Genomic DNA, 21,475 nt, shown 5'->3' on the forward strand with positions numbered 1-21,475 from the left:
CCAAACTGTTATTAGGTAGGCAAGTGTCACTGCCCCACTTTATAGAGTGGAGTAGGAGTGTGTGTGCAAAGGTTGCGTTCCCCCTGTTTTAAGAGACCATCTTCATCTGCCCAACGTTTTGGACAGCTGCTTTCAAATAGCTTGGCTTAAGTGTCTCTTGTCTAGGGCCGCACATGTAGCCCTTTATCACCGCCTGAGGTGGGATTAGAACCGGAGTCTCACCCTATGCCAGTTACTTGGACCAGCCATTTAGCCAAGAGGGAATAAATCAGCCTCGTCAGCTCGCGCCCATACGGATACGCGCACTGGGAGTGCGGGAAGGCGCGCGTCCGCCCAGCTTCCCAGGGAATTCGCGGGAGCAGCAGAGGTTCTTCCCGCGCACGCGCAGCCGGCCGGGCCTCGGGAGCGCGGAGTCGCGCGGCGGCGGGAGGGAAGCTGCTGAGGTAAAGTTAGGGGGAGAGACAGACTCCGTCAGCGAAACGAGAGCCGGGGAGGCTCAGCGGCCGCCATTACTGAGCCGAGAGCGCCGGGGAGGCGGGACGGGGCTGCGGCGGCCAAGAGCGCGGAGGGCCGGCGAGTCTGGGAAGCCCGGCGGGGAGGAGAAGCCGCTGGCGAGGAGAGACCGTCCCGGGAATGCTGCTACCCCCGCCGCCGCGGAGGAGCCGGATCCCAACCGCGCGAGGTAGGGGAAAGAATCCTTTCCCCTGGGATCTCACCCGGCTCCCCACCCCGGGCTGCAGGGGCCGGGGCCGGCCGGCCGGCGGAGAAGGGGGAGCTGCTGCCGCCGTCGCTGGGTGTAACCAGTTGGGAGGGCTGGGACTGCTGCCCGCCCGAAGCGGCGGAACCGGGGAGCCGGCTGCCCCGGCACCTACGCGCGGGGGGGGGCGGGAGAGGAGTGTGCTGCCTGGTCCCAGACAGGTGAAGGGCAAGGCCTGAGCAATGGGAGGGTCTGAGCTTGCCGTACGAGGCTGCCAGCTGGTCACGGTTGTGGGGGGAGCTTTCCTAGTCCTCTCGCCTTCCTCCTAATTCTTCCTTTCTCTCCTCTTCCCTTCTCTAATGGATTTCAACTGTTCTCAGTTCTCCCACCCTAGCCCCCTTCCCCTACGCCTCAAAAATTCCTTGAAATGAAATCTCCGCAAACTTTGCTCCCTTTTAATGATCTGTGTGCGTTTCTATTTTTCCACCAGGTGGGTTTTTGAAATAGGGGATCCAGGATGAGATGTTGCAATTTACAGCATTTTATATCCTTTCAGCCTGTGTAACCTTTAGACTTTCTCCACCCAAGGAAAGCTCTAGGGATACATATAGAAATTACAATATGGTGTTGCAGATGAATGATATAGGGAGGGTGAAACACTGGGTCTGTTTTAAAAATTTAAGATCAATAACAGAGAAAATGGGAAGCCACCCCCCTTTTTTGCCCCCTCTGTATATGAGGCTTTTGGTATCTTCAGTGCTGAGGATTTGCCTAGTAAGTGGGAGTCAAACATTTTAAATCTAAAACAAAATAGTGTAGAGATGTGTGTGTATTCTTAAATTGAGATTCACACAGATGATTAATTTTTTTTTGCTTAGGTAGTAGAGATTGACAGAATTTTTTTTAAAAGTGTGCACTGCAGAATAAAACTGAAATGGATCACTGCATTTGCTGATCAATCGCACGTCCATTTTAACTGTGTGTCTTTGGAAGGCTTTCACTACTATTGAAATGAATTACAGCACTGATACTGGTATACCCATTTCATATATGAATGAGGAGTTAATAGGTGGTATTTTTCTGTTGTGTTGATGTCACTGTGTCCTACCTTATAAAGTTCTGTGATATGAAAACTGTTTTCAGCTGTGACAACAGTTACTGTAATCCCAGAATTATGCTTTAAAAAAAAAAAGAATTAACAGTGCATATTTAAAACTGGCAGGTTTATAAATGAGGATCCAGGTACATTTTTGTCATGGGGGCTTATTTTTTTTTCCTTGTGACTATAGTTTTTTGTGTATGGTAATATGCTACAACTTAAATATACTAATTTTACTATACTGTAGTAAATATGCAGTTAATATAGAGGTGATATTTTTAGAGGCCATATAGTACATCATATAGTGTCAGAACATTACTTTAAGAGTTTGTTACATTATCACTAGCTTGTTGCTTTTAATCTGGGAAAATAACATTCTTAATGCTGAATATACAAATTACTAAAACATCTTTTATAAGCTTGATTGGAATGTAAATAGGTTTAATGGTGCAATTGTGAACAACTCAATAAAATGAAAGACTTTCAGCCAAGTTTCTTCTTTTGGTGGTGGTAGGCTTTATTTTTACTAAGGTGCGGCATGGGTAACATAGTTCAATTAAATATTTTATGCTCAGAACAAATTGTCTTTAAAATCCTATTGTTAACACAGGTATAAACAAACAGAGTTAGTTCTTTGAGGTTAAAGATAAAAAGTTTTCTTTGTCCCTTAGGTCTTTATTTTCATGGAAAATTTCTCTGATGTTTACATAACCATATTAATCAAGTTTTCTGAGCATCTTTATTAAAGAATAATGCTACTAAAATAATTCCATTCCATTTAATAAAGGTATTAAAGGATGCTGGCAATCTTATCAAAACCCCAAAGGTACTTCCTTAACTGAGGTAAAACTAAAGGTAAATATAGTGGCACTCCTGGAGGATGCCTTACATATAATTTTAAAACATTTATTATTTTTAATAGACTAATATATGGGATATTTTTAAAATTTTCTATAAAGCAGCCTCCAGAGTTGATTCTATATGTGAATTTACCTTTATTGAAGGAATAAAAGTTTTGTCTAAGTGAATGTCTGGAGTGAATGAGTAATTTGTGACTTCAGAATTTAGTCACTGTGCATAGAGATGTTCTACTGTAAATGAGCAGTTACTAGAGAAAACGTGTTATATCCCAGATAATTTGATACCACTACTGCAGTGAGCAATTATTTTAGCACTGGAAGATGATATTTGTTATTGATAATACACTTTTAGAAATCCCAGGCACTGCAAAATGTTTTCAAAGGTACAACTTGGCCTAAAGTATCAGAGTATCTCTTTATAATAATTAATAATATTTGCTACTTGGAGAGTGCTTTTTATGCATAGATCTCTAAACACTTTGTAAAATGAAAATAATGCTTACTCACATTTGTAGAGAGGGAAACAGAGACAAAGATGTGTGATTTGCCCAAGGCCATACAAGTCAGTGGCAGAACTAGAACTAGAAATAGATCTCGACTTTTAGTCCTGTGGCCTAAGCCATATATCACAATTCCTCCTTAAAAAGGACACTTGATTTATATGGCACAACACATATGGGTTGCTGAGTTCTGCTCCACTATTTTCTCTATCCTTTTTGTGACTGGTTTTATTCTCTTTTCTTCCACATGCCAAACAGGTTTTAGTTCAGTTTTGCAGTTTCTTCCTCTAATTTATGACTTTTCTTTTTTTAACTCTCCATCACTTCCTTTATCCCATTATCTTGCAGGTTCTGTCTTGAATTCCCCATAATTCCCCTTGATAATCTTCCTTCCAGCAACACTTCTGTGGTCTTTGAGTAACTATAATGTTATCTGTAAATGGAGAGCCTGATCCTGCAGTCTTAGCACTGAGAAACTTTTGTTGAACAGCATGAATATCTTCAGTGGGAGTTGCTCCTGCACAATGACTACAAGATCAGGCCTAGTCTGATCTTGTGTTACAGTTTTACTTTTTGCTTCTATTTAAATAATGGTATTATATCTAAATTTAACAGTTGTCTTTCAGATATTTGAAAATCTTCTGTAGAAGACCAATAGCCTAATCTAGGGGAAAAAAGTTCAGACTTGAATAATGATGGTAATTTGAATCATTACTATTTGCCAACATGTGTGTCTTCATAAAACAGTTGTTTGAGATTTCAAGACAACATATGTTGTGGGTGATTCCTGATTTTAATACCCACTTGTAGTTTTTATCTGAATACATTAATAGTCATAAAAATCTTCCTAGGATTTTAGAGAGAAATTTCAAAATAGCAAATGGTAAACGTAGTTGGTGAGCACCATGTGAAATTACTAATACTCAAAATATATTTACTTTTGGAACAATTAGAATACAAGATCCCATCCTGAGAGCTCTGTGGGGTGTTTTGTTTTTAAAAGTGGAAATAATTTTTAAATTATGTTAAATCTTAAAAGAGAATTAGGAGGATTTTCGAGCTGAATGTAATATTAGTCAGTCAGAGATCAAATGGAAAATCTAGTTGGTTGAATCATAGAATATCAGGATTGGAAGTGACCTCAGGAGATCTAGTTCAACCCCCTGCTCAAAGCAGGACCAATCCCCAGACAGATTTTTGCCCCAGATCCCTAAATGGCCCTCTTAAGGGTTGAACTCTCAACCCTAGATTTAGCAGGCCAATGCTCAAACCACTGAGCTCTCTCTCCCTCCTAAAGGGGCTGAGAACTTGGAACACCTGCTTTTAACCCAAGTTTTGCCATTGTGTATACATATATATATTTTGGTTCCACTTTGGGCAAAGCATGTAATTTTTCTGTCCGTCTCAGTTTGTAAAATGAGGATAGCAGTTTCTTTATAGCTTTTGAGTGAGGATTAAGGATAGAGGATTGCTCTTTAAAAATGTAATGTGATATATTTAGAATTCATATAATAAAGAAAAACAAACGAAAATTTGGATCACGCAGTTTCATCCTCCACCTATTTCGCATTATTACTTGCTGTTCCATTCAAACTAATTTCTTCTCTGATCTTGAAATATCTGCAATGTTAGTGCTCAAGCCACCTCTCTTGGTAGTTTGTTCCCGTATTTATTTTTGTTAGTTATTCCTGTGTTGAACTTATTTCCCGACATGTAGCCTCAATGTTTTCTTCCTTGGTTTAGTGTTTGTGGGTTTTTAACCCTTTAAAATAATTTATGAAAGTTATTTACACATTTTCAATCTCTTTTTATAAATTCAGTTTGGTTATAGTCACTCTTACTAAAATTAATGCTAATGAAAGATGTCCAATTGACAGTCTTGGATACTTAAGAGTAAAATATGGTCAGAGGCAGTGCAAGCATTCCTAAACAGCTTTGTTTAATGTGCATGAATGCTGATTTGAAGTGAGGTGCGTCCACTCTTGTCCACTAGGCGATGGACTGAGACTACCAACTCACTTTACAAAGGCCCTCACAAGTAACAACTAAGGGTAACTCTTGGTAACTAACATCCTGGAACATCTTGGGATGTCTAAAAGTAATGAAATGAATACTGGTGGTTCAATGGCTCTGGTGTATGCATCATCAGTATAGTTCATACCCAGCCTTGAACACTAAAACCTAGTGAATGTTTCCTGGGACTCAAAGTTTCATTTTACATCTTCCTGTGCCCCCAAAATAAAGTAAAACCAATCTAATATTTAATTAGGAACTGAACCACTACTAGAGATAGGAAAAAATGAACCTTTGTTCATGTCCTTTTTCAAAGGACAGCACCGTAGAAGTGTAACTCCCTTTCCTCTCTTATTACTTTATTGCAGCATCCCTTGGTATAAACTCAGTTTTTGGGGAGGGCTAAAATAAAAAAACTTGTATCCAAAAGCTGAGGATTTATCATCTTGCGCCATAGTGATGCTTTTATTTTTCTGCTCCAATTGTTATAACCCACTGTAACTTCCTAATTACAAACTTATCCAGTAGCTTGTAATGTAATATATAACTGTATTTTAAAAAAATATTTCTTGTAAGTATTTTTAAGATAGGTATATGTGGAAACAAATGTAATTCACCTATGTTATATTTTAATATTAAGGAGTCAGACTTACAACCAAAATCACTAAGATGAATTTATATTTGTATCAGTATTTGGATGTCCAAAATGAGGTGCCATTAAGGGGCCTGATCTTCAGAAAAGATTGGGAACATCCACCATCTAAAAATCAAGACTCAATGTCAAGTTGGGTTCTCAAAATCACAAGTGATTTAGAAAATCTTGGCCTAAATTCCTATCTTAGATGTATGTGGTGGTGGTGAGGATTTTTGCACAACAGCGTAAGTTAAAGATGGAGTTCTGACTTGGATTTTGCCTCTGAAATTACATGTATTTGTAGATTTAAACTAAAGTAAATCTTTCTGATGAACAAAGTAAAATGTTTTGTTCCTTATCCCAATGTCGGTTTTCTTATGCTTGTATAACTTTGAAAGTATTAATGGATTATGTGTTCATTTTCAGATCCCTCAAGGAAGGACTCCTTGAAGGAGATAGTTTAAATGTGTGACATCACTGCAGGGAAATCCCTGCAAGTTAACCATCTACTTGCTTGGTACCTTGCTTCTATCAGGGTAAGTTTAGGCTTTTGATCTTCATAATGTTTTAAAAAATTAATAGAAGTGCATAGATACTGATTGCTACATATTGTTATTTTTTTTATAACAACTACATTCTGAAATTTAAAAACCTGTCCAGACAAAGTCCTATGGCAAGTCATAGGCAGTTCAAAGCAACTCCTTTTGCAGTGATGTCTTGCATTTTTTCAATATGCATTAATTCACAAAATCCTTCTTTTAGGGACCCAAAGATAGAAACTGTGTGATCCTTTAGTAACCCCAAAATCTTGGCAGGTAGGAGATTTTAGAAATGAAACAAAACAAAGCTCTGAACTCACAACAGTCAAAAACACTAGGGAAAGTTTGTAGAAATTCATCTTTTAACCAGATCTTTAATGATACTTCAGTGTAATTATTTTACGTTGAATAGAACAAGACTTTAAAGCTCATGTCTTATGAATTTCTAGAAAATGCACATTTGTACGTTTACAAAACTTTGTAAACATGGAACATTTAGAGGTAGGTTATACAGGTGTATTTAGAAGAAAATCTTGCTTCTCTTCAGGGAACAATATAGTAGTAATGGTCTGTTAAATGCCTACTCATAATGTATAGTCAGCTTATTTCTTTAACAGGTTTATTACTTTCTCATGTATTTATTTAAAAGGCATTTCATTGTCTATTTGTGTATTATTTTCTAGTTCGATATCTGTATATCTATCTATGTATAGCTATATCTACATATGAATGAAATGGAAGAAGAACTGCTGGGTCATGTAGTTCATGTTCCTGCTTTGCCAACCTTCCTTACAATTTTTTCCTTTGTCCATCTTATTAATGCTCCAACTGATGAAGATCTTTCATGGAAAATGGTAGATGTTGCATCAGTCTAATACACCTGTCAGGAACTTTTCACTGCTACTCAGCAAAACTGTTTTTCTTTCCTTAATTTCATTCTTTTATTCCTAGTTGAAATTGCTCTTAATTCCTCTTGTTCTTAAGTGTTTAATCTTGTAGAATAACTTCCTTACTGTCTTCTCAGTTGTACAACTTGAAAGTTGATATTGATTTCTGAACCCAGATTTCTTAAAAGCAGAGGAGAGGATTAGGAAAGAATTGGTGTACAAGTGGATACATCAAATGAAAAATCAGTTATGTCTGAAAACATTTATATGCTAGAATTATGAGTAATTCTAAGTTTGTTTTAACCAAAAGCATAGAAGATTGTTTTTTCTGTTGTGTTTGTTTACCTCTCATTTGACAGTATTCTGTCTGCAGCTGGTATGAGTCTTTGGTGTTGTCATTCATTTTGTCTTGTTTATGCCATCTTACAGCCACAAAGGAAATATTTTTAAAAATCAAAAAGGAGAATGTGAAAGTAAAACTTTAAATTTGTAGTTATAGTACCCGAAATTACTGTTTACTATTTTTTTTTCAACTAACTGGATTTCAAATTGATGGTGTATTTTGAAATAAATCAGTGAATCAGACCTTCTTGGCCAAGACTTTACATTCCAACTTTCAGTTCACAGCAAATTTTTACTGGACTGTGATGAACAGAAAATAGTTTATAATGAAAATGTTGACTCACCGTCTAAATTTTCATCTCGTGAGTTATGCCACTATAATATGTTTTACTTTAAAAAACAAACAAATAAACTCAGTATTATCTATAGTAATATCAACAATGTTCCCAAAGGATTTATTTTTGCTAAAATTGTTTTGCTGAGAGAGCCATTTTGTTTTAGCCCTGCATTCTCCAGGTTGTAAGAGCAGGGAAAAACCTAGGAAGAAGGAACTTAGAATATCTTACATTGTTTTACTGTCTTTGAACATGTTTTTGACTGAGACTGTTGGCAAATAATATCAAGCATAATAAAATACATAATAGTAGTTTTGCCTCTTGTGACCAAAAAAACTCACTGTGATGTAGAAATCAAGCTGAGTTTAAATTCCTTGTTTTTAATGAAATGTATTTGGTTTTAAAATTACCCATTTTAGTAATAGCAGTATAGCTGAGATAACATTGTGGGTGAAAGCTGTTAAATTTTAGGTAAGTGAGTATCATGACAATGGATGGTACATGTAAGTATTTTGCTTCTAATCAATTTGAAGCTCAGTTTTAGTTCTTTCTAATGTAGATGTCAAATGAAAAGCTATGTTTGTGTTACATTTGTTTTACAAAATAAAGCCATGAAAAATAATTTCTTGAACATTTGACATCAGTTTAGTCTGTTTACAATAAATTCTTATTTGTCTTATCTTAATTTAGGATTTCAAATGTAGATACATTTTAATATTTGCCTATCAGTTTTAAAAGTCTTGACCTACACTTTGACAGGTTTTGGAAATGTATTATGCCAACTATTTTTTTAAACTAAGAGCTTGTCTGTATGAGACATTACTGTGTGGCAAGCTATGGTGCAAATCTACCGCACATTAGTTTGCAATGTATTAACATCCTGTGTACACAAGCCCTAAACAAGCTTTCTGGGAATCACATCATTCATATCCACTGTTGTTGATGGATTTCTTCAGATAATGTAAAGAAAGACCAAGTTATAATTAAGTCTGATTGCAACATTCAGATTAAAAATTTAAGTGGGTTAAAATTCCAATTTTGTTTCTTTGCATTTTGGTTGCTTATAGATGCACAATTGGATGTTTATTTAATGAGTCATTACATCTGTACAAATGTATGAGTGGTACTCTAATCTAGCAGTAGTCCTACCAAGTCTTCAATGTCATCTGATACTTCTTGTTTTCCCAGAAGTCTGTCAAAACAGCTCATAACTAGAATAGACTACTTATCCAAATGTACTCCCCTCTTCCCCCTCTCCCCATAACTTGATAGTTTCTAAATTAAATAGATGATCTGTTAAGAAAGCTAAAAGTTAGTGGTGGTCTTTATGCCATATTATTGTTTCAGGGACACCATTGTGAACCTGGAGTAACTCTCTTATATTTGGTGTTCGTTTAAAAAAATTTTTTTTTGTTTGCAACAAATTCTAAACCTTTATTTTTCATGGAAGCAATGTGAGTGGTACCAAGTAAAAAATTTGAGATTGGTGTGTATTTCAGTATTAAGGTTATTTTGTAATTGCCCATTCTGGATGTTAACATTTTGTTTTCTTCTATGCTTTGTTAGTGACTTGTTCTGCTTAAGGAGGTTGCTGTCAACTATGAAATCTAGTCCATTTAAAAAAAAAAATAGCAAATATTAGTTTTTGGTATGTGTGTGTACTCCTGAGTTACTCTACCAAGTTTTTTGTTTTTATATTCTGTTTTTAAGCATTTCTTTACTGAAATAAGTATTCAAGGAATATCATGCAGATTCCTGCTACGTTTAGTAGGACTTGAATTTTACAAACATAAGACCCAAACCCATCCGTGTAACTTTATTCTTATGAATAGTCCCATTAACTTCTGTTGAACTACTCACATGATTAGAGAGATTCATAAGTGTGTACAGCATCAGTTCTATAGAAAATATATTTTGTATTGTTTTTATCTAGGTGAGAATTCAGTGTTTGTTTTTGTCTTTCACATACCACAAGGCAACTAAAAAACAAACAAACAAGGGAAACAATGGAACTGATTATGTGTAAAGTGCTGCCAAATGTACAGAGCCAACAACCTGAAAAAACCCTACAGAATTTATTTTTCTCTCATCTTTTAGAGTAGTTTAAAGTGTTAATTTAACAACAGTAGTTGAAATTTTTTCAGATACAAGTTTAAGTTTTCATGCTTTAAATAATATAAAAGGGTGAAGTCTGAACTACAAATGTTTTTTAATTTAAAGTATTATTTATAAAATTTCCTCCTAACTCGAAAAGGGCATTTGTAATATGATATTTGTTAAAATTAAAATTGATTCACTTTTGCTTATTTATTTTGTATCTTAAATATTCAATGAAACCATAGTCAACTTTTTTTAAAAATGACTTTTTTCTCTTTAGGATGATGATTCACCTAATCCTGAATATGTAAGCTCTCACAGTGATGGAGGAAACAAGAAAAACTGAAAATTAATCCTGGAGACGAGGATATACAATTTTAATTTGAAGAGTTTTTTTTCAGAATGAAAACCACATTCAGTTATCTTGATGAGTGCAGAAGGACGAGAAGAAAGTTATGATGGCTAAAAACAAAGAGCCTCGTCCTCCATCCTATGCTATTAGTGTGGTTGGACTATCTGGAACTGAAAAAGACAAAGGTAATTGTGGAGTTGGAAAGTCATGTTTGTGCAATAGGTTTGTGCGTTCGAAAGCGGATGAATATTATCCTGAGCATACCTCTGTGCTTAGCACAATTGACTTTGGAGGACGAGTTGTTAATAATGATCACTTTTTGTACTGGGGTGACGTAACACAAAGCGGTGAAGACGGAATAGAATGCAAAATTCATGTAATTGAACAGACTGAGTTCATTGATGATCAGACTTTCTTGCCTCATCGGAGTACGAATTTACAACCATATATAAAACGAGCAGCTGCCTCCAAATTGCAGTCAGCAGAAAAATTAATGTACATTTGCACAGATCAGCTAGGCTTGGAGCAAGACTTTGAGCAAAAACAAATGCCTGAAGGGAAACTCAACGTAGATGGCTTTTTGTTGTGCATTGATGTTAGCCAAGGATGCAATAGGAAATTCGATGATCAACTTAAATTTGTGAATAATCTCTATATCCAGCTCTCAAAATCTAAAAAACCTATAATAATAGCAGCAACTAAATGTGATGAATGTGTGGATCACTATCTACGAGAGGTTCAGGCATTTGCTTCAAATAAAAAGAATCTTGTGGTAGTGGAAACATCAGCAAGATTCAATATCAATGTTGAGACATGTTTTACTGCACTGGTACAAATGATGGATAAAACTCGTGGCAAACCTAAAATAATTCCATATCTGGATGCCTATAAGACACAGAGACAACTTGTTGTTACTGCAACAGATAAATTTGAGAAACTTGTGCAAACTGTGAGAGACTATCATGCAACTTGGAAAATTGTTAGTAATAAACTGAAAAATCATCCTGATTATGAGGAGTACATACATTTGGAAGGAACAAAAAAGGCCAAAAATACATTTTCAAAACACATAGAGCAGCTTAAACAGGAACATATAAGAAAAAGAAGAGAAGAATATATTAATACACTACCAAGAGCTTTTAACACATTGCTGTCAAACCTTGATGAGATTGAACACCTGAACTGGTCAGAAGCCCTGAAGTTAATGGAGAAAAGACCAGACTTCCAACTTTGTTTTATTGTGTTAGAAAAAACACCATGGGATGAAACTGACCATATAGACAAAGTGAACGATAGGAGGATACCATTTGACCTTCTCAGTACATTAGAAGCTGAAAAAGTTTATCAAAACCATGTACAGCATCTTATATCTGAGAAGAGGAGGGTTGAAATGAAGGAGAAGTTCAAAAAAACTCTTGAGAAAATACAGTTCATTTCACCTGGGCAGCCATGGGAAGAAGTTATGTGCTTTGTAATGGAGGATGAAGCGTTCAAATATATCACTGAAGTGGACAGTAAAGAAGTATATAGCAGGCATCAGAGGGAAATAGTTGAAAAAGCCAAAGAGGAGTTTCAGGAAATGCTTTTTGAACATTCGGAATTGTTCTATGACCTAGATCTTAATGCAACACCCAGTTCAGATAAAATGAGTGAAATTCATGCAGTTCTGAGTGAAGAGCCTAGATACAAAGCTTTACAGAAACTTGCACCTGATAGAGAATCTCTTCTTCTTAAACACATAGGATTTGTTTATCATCCCACTAAAGAAACTTGTCTCAGTGGCCAAAATTGCATGGACATTAAAGTAGAGCAATTACTTGCCAGTAGTCTTTTGCAGCTTGACCATGGTCGCTTAAATTTGTACCATGATAGAGCCAATATTGATAAAGTTAATCTTTTCATTTTGGGTAAAGATGGTCTTGCACAAGAGTTGGCAAATGAGATTCGGACACAATCCACTGATGATGAATATGCCTTAGATGGAAAAATATATGAACTAGATCTTAGGCCAGTTGATGCAAAGTCACCTTATCTTTTAAGTCAGTTATGGACCTCTACATTTAAACCACATGGATTTTTCTGTGTGTTTAACTCTATTGAATCCCTCAATTTTATTGGAGAATGTATTGGAAAAATAAGGGCTGAAGCATCTCAGATAAGGAGAGACAAGTATATGGCTAGTCTTCCATTTACGTTAATATTGGCTAATCAGAGAGATAGCATTAGCAAAAACCTACCTATTCTGAGACTCCAAGGTCAGCAATTAGCCAATAAGTTGCAGTGTCCTTTTGTAGATGTGCCTGCTGGTACATATCCACGTAAATTTAATGAAGCTCAAATAAAGCAAGCTCTAAGGGGAGTGCTGGAAGCAGTTAAACACAATTTGGATGTTGTAAGCCCAGTTCCCACCATTAAAGATCTGTCAGAAGCTGACTTGAGAATTGTGATGTGTGCCATGTGTGGAGATCCATTTAGTGTGGATCTTATTCTTTCACCCTTCCTTGACTCTCACTCCTGTAGTGCTGCTCAGGCTGGCCAGAATAACTCTTTAATGCTTGATAAAATTATAGGTGAAAAAAGAAGGCGAATACAGATAACAATATTATCATACCATTCTTCAATTGGTGTAAGGAAAGATGAACTAGTTCATGGGTATATACTAGTGTATTCTGCTAAAAGGAAGGCATCCATGGGAATGCTTCGGGCATTTCTTTCAGAAGTACAGGACACTATTCCTGTCCAGTTGGTGGCTGTAACTGATAGCCAGGCAGATTTTTTTGAGAATGAAGCTATCAAGGAATTAATGACTGAAGGAGAACATATAGCAACAGAGATTACTGCTAAATTTACAGCTTTATATTCTTTATCTCAGTATCATCGTCAGACTGAGGTTTTCACATTGTTCTTCAGTGATGTATTAGAAAAGAAAAACATGATTGAAAATTCCTATATGTCTGATAGCACCAGAGAATCAACACATACAAGTGAAGATGTTTTCCTGCAGTCTCCCAGAGGAAATTCTCTTGTGTATAATTACTACCCGGATTCAGAAGATGATACGGAAGCACCACCCCCCTACAGCCCAATTGGAGATGATGTGCAGTTGCTCCCGACACCTAGCGATCGTTCAAAAAATCGATTAGACATGGAAGGAAATGAGTATCCTGTTCATAGCACACCACTCAACTGTCATGACCATGAGCGCAACCACAAAGTACCTCCTCCTATAAAACCCAAGCCGCTTGTACCTAAGGCAAATGTGAAAAAACTGGATCCAAACCTTCTAAAAACAATTGAGGCTGGCATTGGTAAAAACCCAAGGAAACAATCCTCTCGAGTGCCTTTGGCACCACCAGAAGATTCAGACCAATCTGATAATTATGCAGAACCTATTGACACTATTTTTAAACACAGAGGTTTCACTGATGATATCTATGCAGTTCCAGATGATAGTCAGAATCGTATTATTAAAATTCGAAACTCGTTTGTTATAAATGCCCAAGGAGATGAAGAAAATGGATTTTCTGATAGAATATCAAAGAGTCATGGGGAAAGAAGGCCATCAAAATACAAATATAAATCCAAGACACTATTTAGCAAAGCAAAATCTTACTACAGGAGAACACATTCAGATGCAAGTGATGATGAGCCTTTTACCACATCGAAAGCAAAAAGAAAAGGAAGACATCGTGGAAGTGAAGAAGATCCACTTCTGTCTCCAGTTGAAACTTGGAAAGGTGGCATTGATAACCCTGCTATCACTTCAGATCAAGAGTTAGATGACAAAAAAATGAAGAAGAAAACTCACAAAGTAAAAGAAGATAAGAAGGTAAGTTAGTTCAGTTCATTTTGTTAAATGGTGTATAGATGAGTTCCGTTAAGCTAAGTCCCCCCACCCTTTTTTTTAAACTGTTCTTTAAACTAACTTATAAAGCATTAACATTCATTTCTGTGATTAAAAAATGGCACTTTATTTATGAATAGATCTGTTCTTTGTGTATATTCAGAGTTGTATTTGTTTTCTTTTGTGCTAGTTTTTACATATTTTAATCTTGTTGGCACTGCACAGCCAGTTTAATATGAGGGAATGATCTGTTTTTTTTGTTTTTGTTTTCCCCTTATGCATCAGTTGTTTACAAAGTTCTAGACAGGTTCACCTTCACAAACACATGGAAGGCAGCTGGGACACATCCTTTGGCCTCAGATTCTTTATTTTTAGTGATAATGGAAGAGAAGGGGCGGGGGGGGGGAAGCCATCTAGAATTTTGAATCCCAGGTAGAGTTATCAGAGTTAGCATTTAGGAAAAAAATTATTTTTACTTGTAAATTATATACAATTTGCATGGAAACTGGGACTCTAAATATACAATTCTACAATGTTATTTTTAGATATATTCTACGTAGAACTGCACTTAAATTTTTTTAATATTTATTTGCTATGTTCAGAAACATACACAGTTACTCTGCCCACAAGGCTAAGTAGATTTGTGTACAGATATTGCAACTTTTTTTTTTGTTTTTTTTTTTAAAATTGCTCTTACTAGTATGCTTCAATGGTGTGATTGTTTCACATATGCAACCACATGAAGGGTTTCTGTTTTCAGGATCCCTTTTTTAATTTTTTCTCTAGTAGGGATTCCTCTTTGTTTAAAATATCTAATTATATAGAAAGAATTAAAACTTTGTGGCACTTGTATGCCCTCTATAATTTTAACTTACGGTGTCTAAGGTAGTTGTGCTACACTTCAGTCTCACAAGAATGCTTCGGTCAGTGTGCTCCTGGTTTTCACTTAATATGATATCAGAAACATATTTGGTCAATTAGTTGTCATTTTGGTCACTATATAATGTGTAGAGCTTTTGGATGTTGCCTTTTGCAGAATCTTGGAACTTCCCATTAATTTAAGGTTATGTTTGCTGTTCTTGAATAGCATTTAAAAAAATTTTAATGAAAAATTAAAATCCGCATTTTATAAATGGACTACCGTATATACTCGTTCATAAGCTGAAGTTTTTTAGTAAAAAGGGAAGCACCAGAGAAGGAGGTCGGCTTATGAATGAGTAAAGAGAGGGAGAGGTGGGACACAGCCCCTCCCCTCAACAGAGGGGGCAAAGAGAGGCAGCATAGCCAGAAGGGAAGAGGCGGGGCCAGAGCCTCTCCAATTCTGGTCACGCTGCTTTCCCACGGTCTCCGAAGCAGCTTCGGCTCCAGGGCTGGCAGGTGGCAGGCTGCAGCCCTGCTGCTCGGCCCCAACCCCCAGAGCAGGCTGTGGCCACGCCACTGGAGCATACTGCAGGTCTGCCACCCGACCCAGCCGGCTAAAACATGCTGTGGTCGCATCACCCGGTCTGGCCTGCTGGAGCAGGCTGCGGCCGCACTGCTCAGCTTGCCGTAGCAGCTCCAGCCAGGTCAGAGACATTCTCCCCTGGCCCTCCCCAGATAAGGTGGGAAGGGATGGGGAGAGTGTGTGGGGGTCCCGGGCTAGAGGTGGGGTCATTTGGGGGGTGGTCACGGGTTACTCCCCGACACCCAGCTTCTCCCCTTTTCCTTCTCTTCCCCCACCCCCCCCCAAAAAAAATTCTCAACTAGTTGCTGTCCCGGCCCATCAGGGTAAGCAGCTGGTGCGCTGGGACACGTTGTTTACTTCCATGACTGTGGACGCTTGAGGTAAACAACCTCTTGGTCCACAAGCGGCTTATCCTGATGGCCTGGGAGCCAAAGTTTGCCAACCCCTGAATTGTAGACTTGGCTTATCAATGGGTTATAAAAAATTTCCATTTTTACTTATTGATCTTAGGTGGTCGGCTTATAAATGAACTGGCTTATGATTGAGTATATACAGTACTTTCTGAAATACAGTTCAATATGAAGTCACTGCCAATTTCTTGAGACTCCCAAACTGACACGAACAAAGCCTTCATATTTATGAAATATCTTCAACAAAGTTGTGTAGCTACACAAATACTCACTTTGAAGTTATGCTTTTTAACAAAGTTCAGTAATGTTTAAACAATTTTGTAATAAACCTAATTGAGGGGTGCCTATTACTTTGGGTGCAAACAGTCTTGCTGTGTCGAGTTGAAAATGTCCTTTTCTGTACTGCTACTGGCACAAAGTTGCTCTGAAGCTGGCATATATACCTCCAGTAGGATCATTGAAGTCAGGGATTCTCAGACCGAGGGTAGGGGTCATGAGGTTATTATGTGGATGGTCGTGAGCTGTCAGTCTCCGCCCCAAACCCCACTTCACCTCCAGCTTTTATAATTGGGCTAAATATAAAAAAAGTTTTTAATTTATTAGGGAGGGTGCTGTGTGAAAGGGGTCACCAATACAAAAGTTTAAGAGCCACTGATCCAAGTGTAAGAGGATTCTCTGGCAGAGTGGAAGTTCAGTTTGGAAGAGCGTAGTCCTTTCTTCTTTTCCTACATCTCTTAGATGTTATTAATCCTGGGGGGGATTCTGCATCACTGCACATGTGCAGAATTTGTCCCCTGCAGATTTCTTTGCTTCCCTGCAGAAAAGGGAAGCAAAGGGAAACCACAAGAGCAGTCATGCAACTCTCCCCAGCTGTATGTTTTGGGTGACAAGGACAGCCAGCAGAGAGGTAAAATCACTGTGAGATGGGGGATGGGACTAGGGGAGACCCAGCTGCTAGTCCTGGCTAGGCTGGGGAGGAATCTTTGCAAACTCTCTGCCCTCTGCCCACCCTCCCCCCACTTCCTGCACCCATGGCTCCTCAGCTGCAGGAGGAGGGATCACTGTACAGGGAGTTGGTCCCCCATCTCCCTAATCCTGTGTATCCAGATCCCTTCATACCCAGTCCCTCCCACTGAGCCTCACCCCCCTGCACTCAGAGCCCCCCCCCCGATGAGCTCGATTCCCCCTGCACCTGGACCACCACAATGAGCCGCCCATACCTGGATCCCCTCCCCAACGAGCCCCAACCAGCTACACCTGGATCCCCACTCCAGTGAGCCCCACTCCGCCAGTATCTGGATCCACTTACTGAGTTCCCCCACCCAGGGCCCCGAGCTGAGCTCCAGCCCCCTCACACTGACCTCCCTGCTGATCCCCAATCACCTTCACCTGTGCCACCCCCTTGCAGAGTCCCATTACTGTTGCACCCAGAACCACCCCCCCCCACAACAAGCACCTGTGCAGCCAGATGTCCCCTGCACCTGGGTCCCCCACTGAACTGCCCGCACCTAGATTGGATCACACAAACCCTCTCAGTCCACACCTGGATCCCCCCACACTAAGCCCCTACACACTTGGATCCTGCCTTGCTGAGCCTGCCTGCCCACAGCTGGTGCACCTGGAATGGAGGGACAGGGTCCTGGGGTGTTTCTGGGGCAGACCTGGTCCTTGTGCTGTGAGGGTTGGGTGCAGCCTCACCCCTGAGTCTGTGTCCGGGGGGGTGGATGGGGGACAGCACAGTCATCTCCCACCTCTGTGCAGCCAGTGTCCTATGCTCCCCAATGCCATGCTGGAACTTCCACATTTAGTTGACAAATAAAATTTTTAGAATTTTAAAATATTGTGCACAGAATTTTTAAATATAATAAATATAAAACTGTTATTGCTTTTTTGTTTAGAGGCTTTTAAACTTTTTTCCCCTTCAACCATGAAAGGACTGCTATTACAGATTGACTGTTAGAGGGGTGTATATACAGGCTTCTTAAATTTGTTAATCAGTCTCAATTGTTCAGCTGTAGGAGGTGTACAGGACAGTTGGCTGCCTTTCTCAGCAAGTGACTATTTCATCTATTACTTATGGTACAATGTTTTTATTTTTTGTAATAGAAATTACTAGACATACTTTGTGGAATGTTCTGTTATGTTTCAGATAGATTTGTGGCCAATGTGTTCATAAAACTTTTTGGAAACTTCCGGCTTGCTTGCTGTAAGTATGTAAAGAAAATGAACATTAAACAAACTATGCGTGGACTGATGTCCTCACTTTCTCTGTTGGTGTCACGAACACCTACCATTCTATAGTTAGTTAGAAATTCCAGGTAAGATGCCTTTAGAATCTGCTGACTACTCAGTTTAAATAGTACTTGTTGAAACACACTCTCCTTTTCTGGCTAAGGGAGTGAAAGTCTTGGTATTTAATCTGATTCTTTTGTATAGCACTCCAGAGGACTCTTTGCATAGAAGATTGTGGAAAGTTTTTAGGTTTTTTAATCTTCTGTCTGCTATGAATCAAAGTAGTTATGTATCTGAAGGCAGAATTTTCCACTACAGAAGCCCCCCCGACTTACACAGTCGTTCCATTTCAGAAAGCCTTGCATAACTCGAATTTTGCGTAAGTTGGAAACGTATACCCATACATTATGCAAATATTTCCTCAACTCGAAAATCATATTTCTGGCTTATTCATAGATTCTAGGACTGGAAGGGACCTCGAGAGGTCATTGAGTCCAGTCCCTTGCTCTCATGGCAGGACCATATACTGTCTAGACCATCCCTGATAGACATTTATCTAACCTATTCGTAATTATCTCCAGAGATGGAGATTCCACAACCTCCCTAGGCAATTTATTCCAGTGTTTAACCACCCTGACAGTTAGGAACTTTTTCCTAATGTCCAACCTAAACCTCCCTTGCTGCAGTTTAAAGCCATTGCTTCTTGTTCTATCTTTAGAGGCTAAGGTGAACACGTTTTCTCCCTCCTCCTGATGACACCCTTTTAGATTCCTGAAAACTGCTATCATGTCCCCCTCTCAGTCTTCTCTTTTCCAAACTAACTAAACCCAATTCTTTGAGCCTTCCTTCATAGGTCATGTTCTCAAGACCTTTAATCATTCTTGTTGCTCTTCTCTGGACCCTCTCCAATTTCTCCACATCTTTCTTGAAATGCGGTGCCCAGAACTGGACACAATACTCCAATTGAGGCCTAACCAGTGCAGAGTAGAGCGGAAGAATGACTTCTCGTATCTTGCTCACAACACACCTGTTAATGCATCCGAGAATCACGTTTGTTTTTTTGCAACAGCATCACACTGTTAGCTCATATTTAGCTTGTGGTCCACTATAACCCTTAGATCCCTTTCTGCCATACTTCTTCCTTGCAGTCTCTTTCCATTTTGTATATGTGAAACTGATTGTTCCTTCCTAAGTGGAGCACTTTGCATTTGTCTTTGTTAAACTTCATCCTGTTTACCTCAGACCATTTCTCCAATTTGTCCAGATCATTTTGAATTATGACCCTGTCCTCCAAAGCAGTTGCAGTCCCTCCCAGTTTGATATCCTCTGCAAACTTAATAAGCGTACTTTCTATGCCAATATCTAAGTCATTGATGAAGATATTGAACAGAGCCAGTCCCAAAAGAGACCCCTGCGGAACCGCACTTGTTATATCTTTCCAGCAGGATTAGGAACCATTAAGAACTACACTCTGAGTACGGTTATCCAGCCAGTTAGACACCCATCTTATAGTAGCCCCATCTAAATTGTATTTGCCTAGTTTATCAATAAGAATATCATGCGAGACCGGATCAAATGCCTTACTAAAGTCTAGGTATACCACATCCACTGCTTCTCCCTTATCCACAAGACTCGTTATCCTATCAAAGAAAACTTACCAGATTTGTTTGACATGATTTGTCCTTTACAAATCCATGCTGGCTATTCCCTATCACCTTACCACTGTGACAAAGTTCCTCCTCTGCCTTGGTGGGTCCTGCGCTTATTGGCAGATTTGCTCACCTCAGTGATCTTCCCCACAGTCTGGGTCAACTCCTCCTGTGTCTGGTCAGGAGTTGGGAGGTTTGGGGGGAACTCAGGACCGCCCTCTACTCCGGGTTCCAGCCCAGGGCCCTGTGAATTGCAGCTGTCTATAGTGCCTCCTGTAACAGCTGTATGACAGCTACAACTCCCTGGGTTACTTCCCCATGGTCTCCTCCAAACACCTTCTTTATCCTCACCACAGGACCTTCCCCCTGGTGTCTGATAATGCTTCTACTCCTTAGTCCTCCAGCAGCACACCCTCTCACTCTCAGCTTCTTGCACCTCTTGCTCCCAGCTCCTCACACACACTTCCTCTCCTCTGGCTCCCCCTCACCTGACTGGAGTGAGCTCCATTTTAAACCCAGGTGCCCTGATTAGCCTGCCTTGATTGGCTCTAGGTGTTCTGATCAGTGTGTCTGCCTTAATTGGTTCTAGCAGTTTCCTGATTACTCTAGTACAGCCCCTGCTCTGGTCACTCAGGGAACAGAAAACTACTCATCCAGTGACCAGTATATTTGCCCTCTACCAGACTCAGGTACCCCACTGGTTTGGACCTGTCACACCACCTTCCAAGTGTTTGCAGATGATTTCCTTAATTACTTGCTCCATTATCTTCCCTGGCACAGAAGTTAAACTAACTGGTCTGTAGTTTCTTGGGTTGTTTTTATTTCCCTTTTTATAGATGGGCACTATATTTTTCCCTTTTCCAGTCTTTTTCCGTAAGTGTGAATTTGCGTAAGTCAGGTCTTGCCTAACTGGGACCAGATGGCATTCATCCAAGAGTTTTGAAAGAACTCAAATGTGAAATTGCACAGCTACTAACTATGGTTTGTAACCTGTCCTTTAAACCAGCTTCTGTACCCATTGACTGAAAGATAGCTAATATAACACCAATATTTTAAAAGGGTTCTAGAGGTGATCCTGGCAATTACAGACCGGTAAGTCTAACATCAGTACCCAGCAAATTAGTTGAAACAATCATAAAGAATAAAATTGTCAGATACATAGAAGAACATAAATTGTTGGGTAAAAGTCAACATGGTTTCTGTAAAGGGAAATCATGTCTTACTAATCTATTAGAATTCTCTGAAGGGGTCAACAAACATGTGGACAAGGGGGATCCAATGGACATAGTTTACTTAGATTTCCAGAAAGTTCACCAAGGTCCCTCACCAAAAGCTCTTAAGGTAAATTAAGTTGTTATGGGATAAGAGGGAAGATCCTTTCATAGATTAAGAACTGGTTAAAAGACAGGGAACAAAGGGTAGGAATAAATGGTAAATGTTCAGAATGGAGAGGGGTAAGTAGTGGTATTCCCCAAGGATCAGTCCTAGGACCAGTCCTATTCAACTTATTCATAAATGATCTGGAGAAAGGGGTAAAAAGT

The 21,475-nt window shown here is 39.1% G+C and overlaps 1 protein-coding gene across 4 annotated transcripts in view; it reads left to right on the top strand.

Annotated features, from left to right (window-relative positions):
• The first annotated feature begins 361 nt into the window (after window positions 1-361).
• The window catches only part of ARHGAP5 (Rho GTPase activating protein 5), an 85,027-nt gene continuing 63,913 nt past the window's right edge, over window positions 362-21,475 (top strand). For 2 of the 4 annotated variants that reach the window (XM_050953850.1, XM_050953853.1), the window contains exons 1-3: window positions 450-682; window positions 6,230-6,339; window positions 10,284-14,184. In XM_050953850.1, coding sequence (XP_050809807.1) covers window positions 10,459-14,184 — 3,726 coding nt within the window. In that variant the 5' untranslated portion in view covers window positions 450-682; window positions 6,230-6,339; window positions 10,284-10,458. The other 2 variants (XM_050953851.1, XM_050953852.1) reach the window with 2 other exon arrangements.

This window comes from Gopherus flavomarginatus, chromosome 5, assembly GCF_025201925.1.
Source record: "Gopherus flavomarginatus isolate rGopFla2 chromosome 5, rGopFla2.mat.asm, whole genome shotgun sequence".
In the NCBI taxonomy this organism is placed as follows: Eukaryota; Metazoa; Chordata; order Testudines; family Testudinidae; genus Gopherus; species Gopherus flavomarginatus.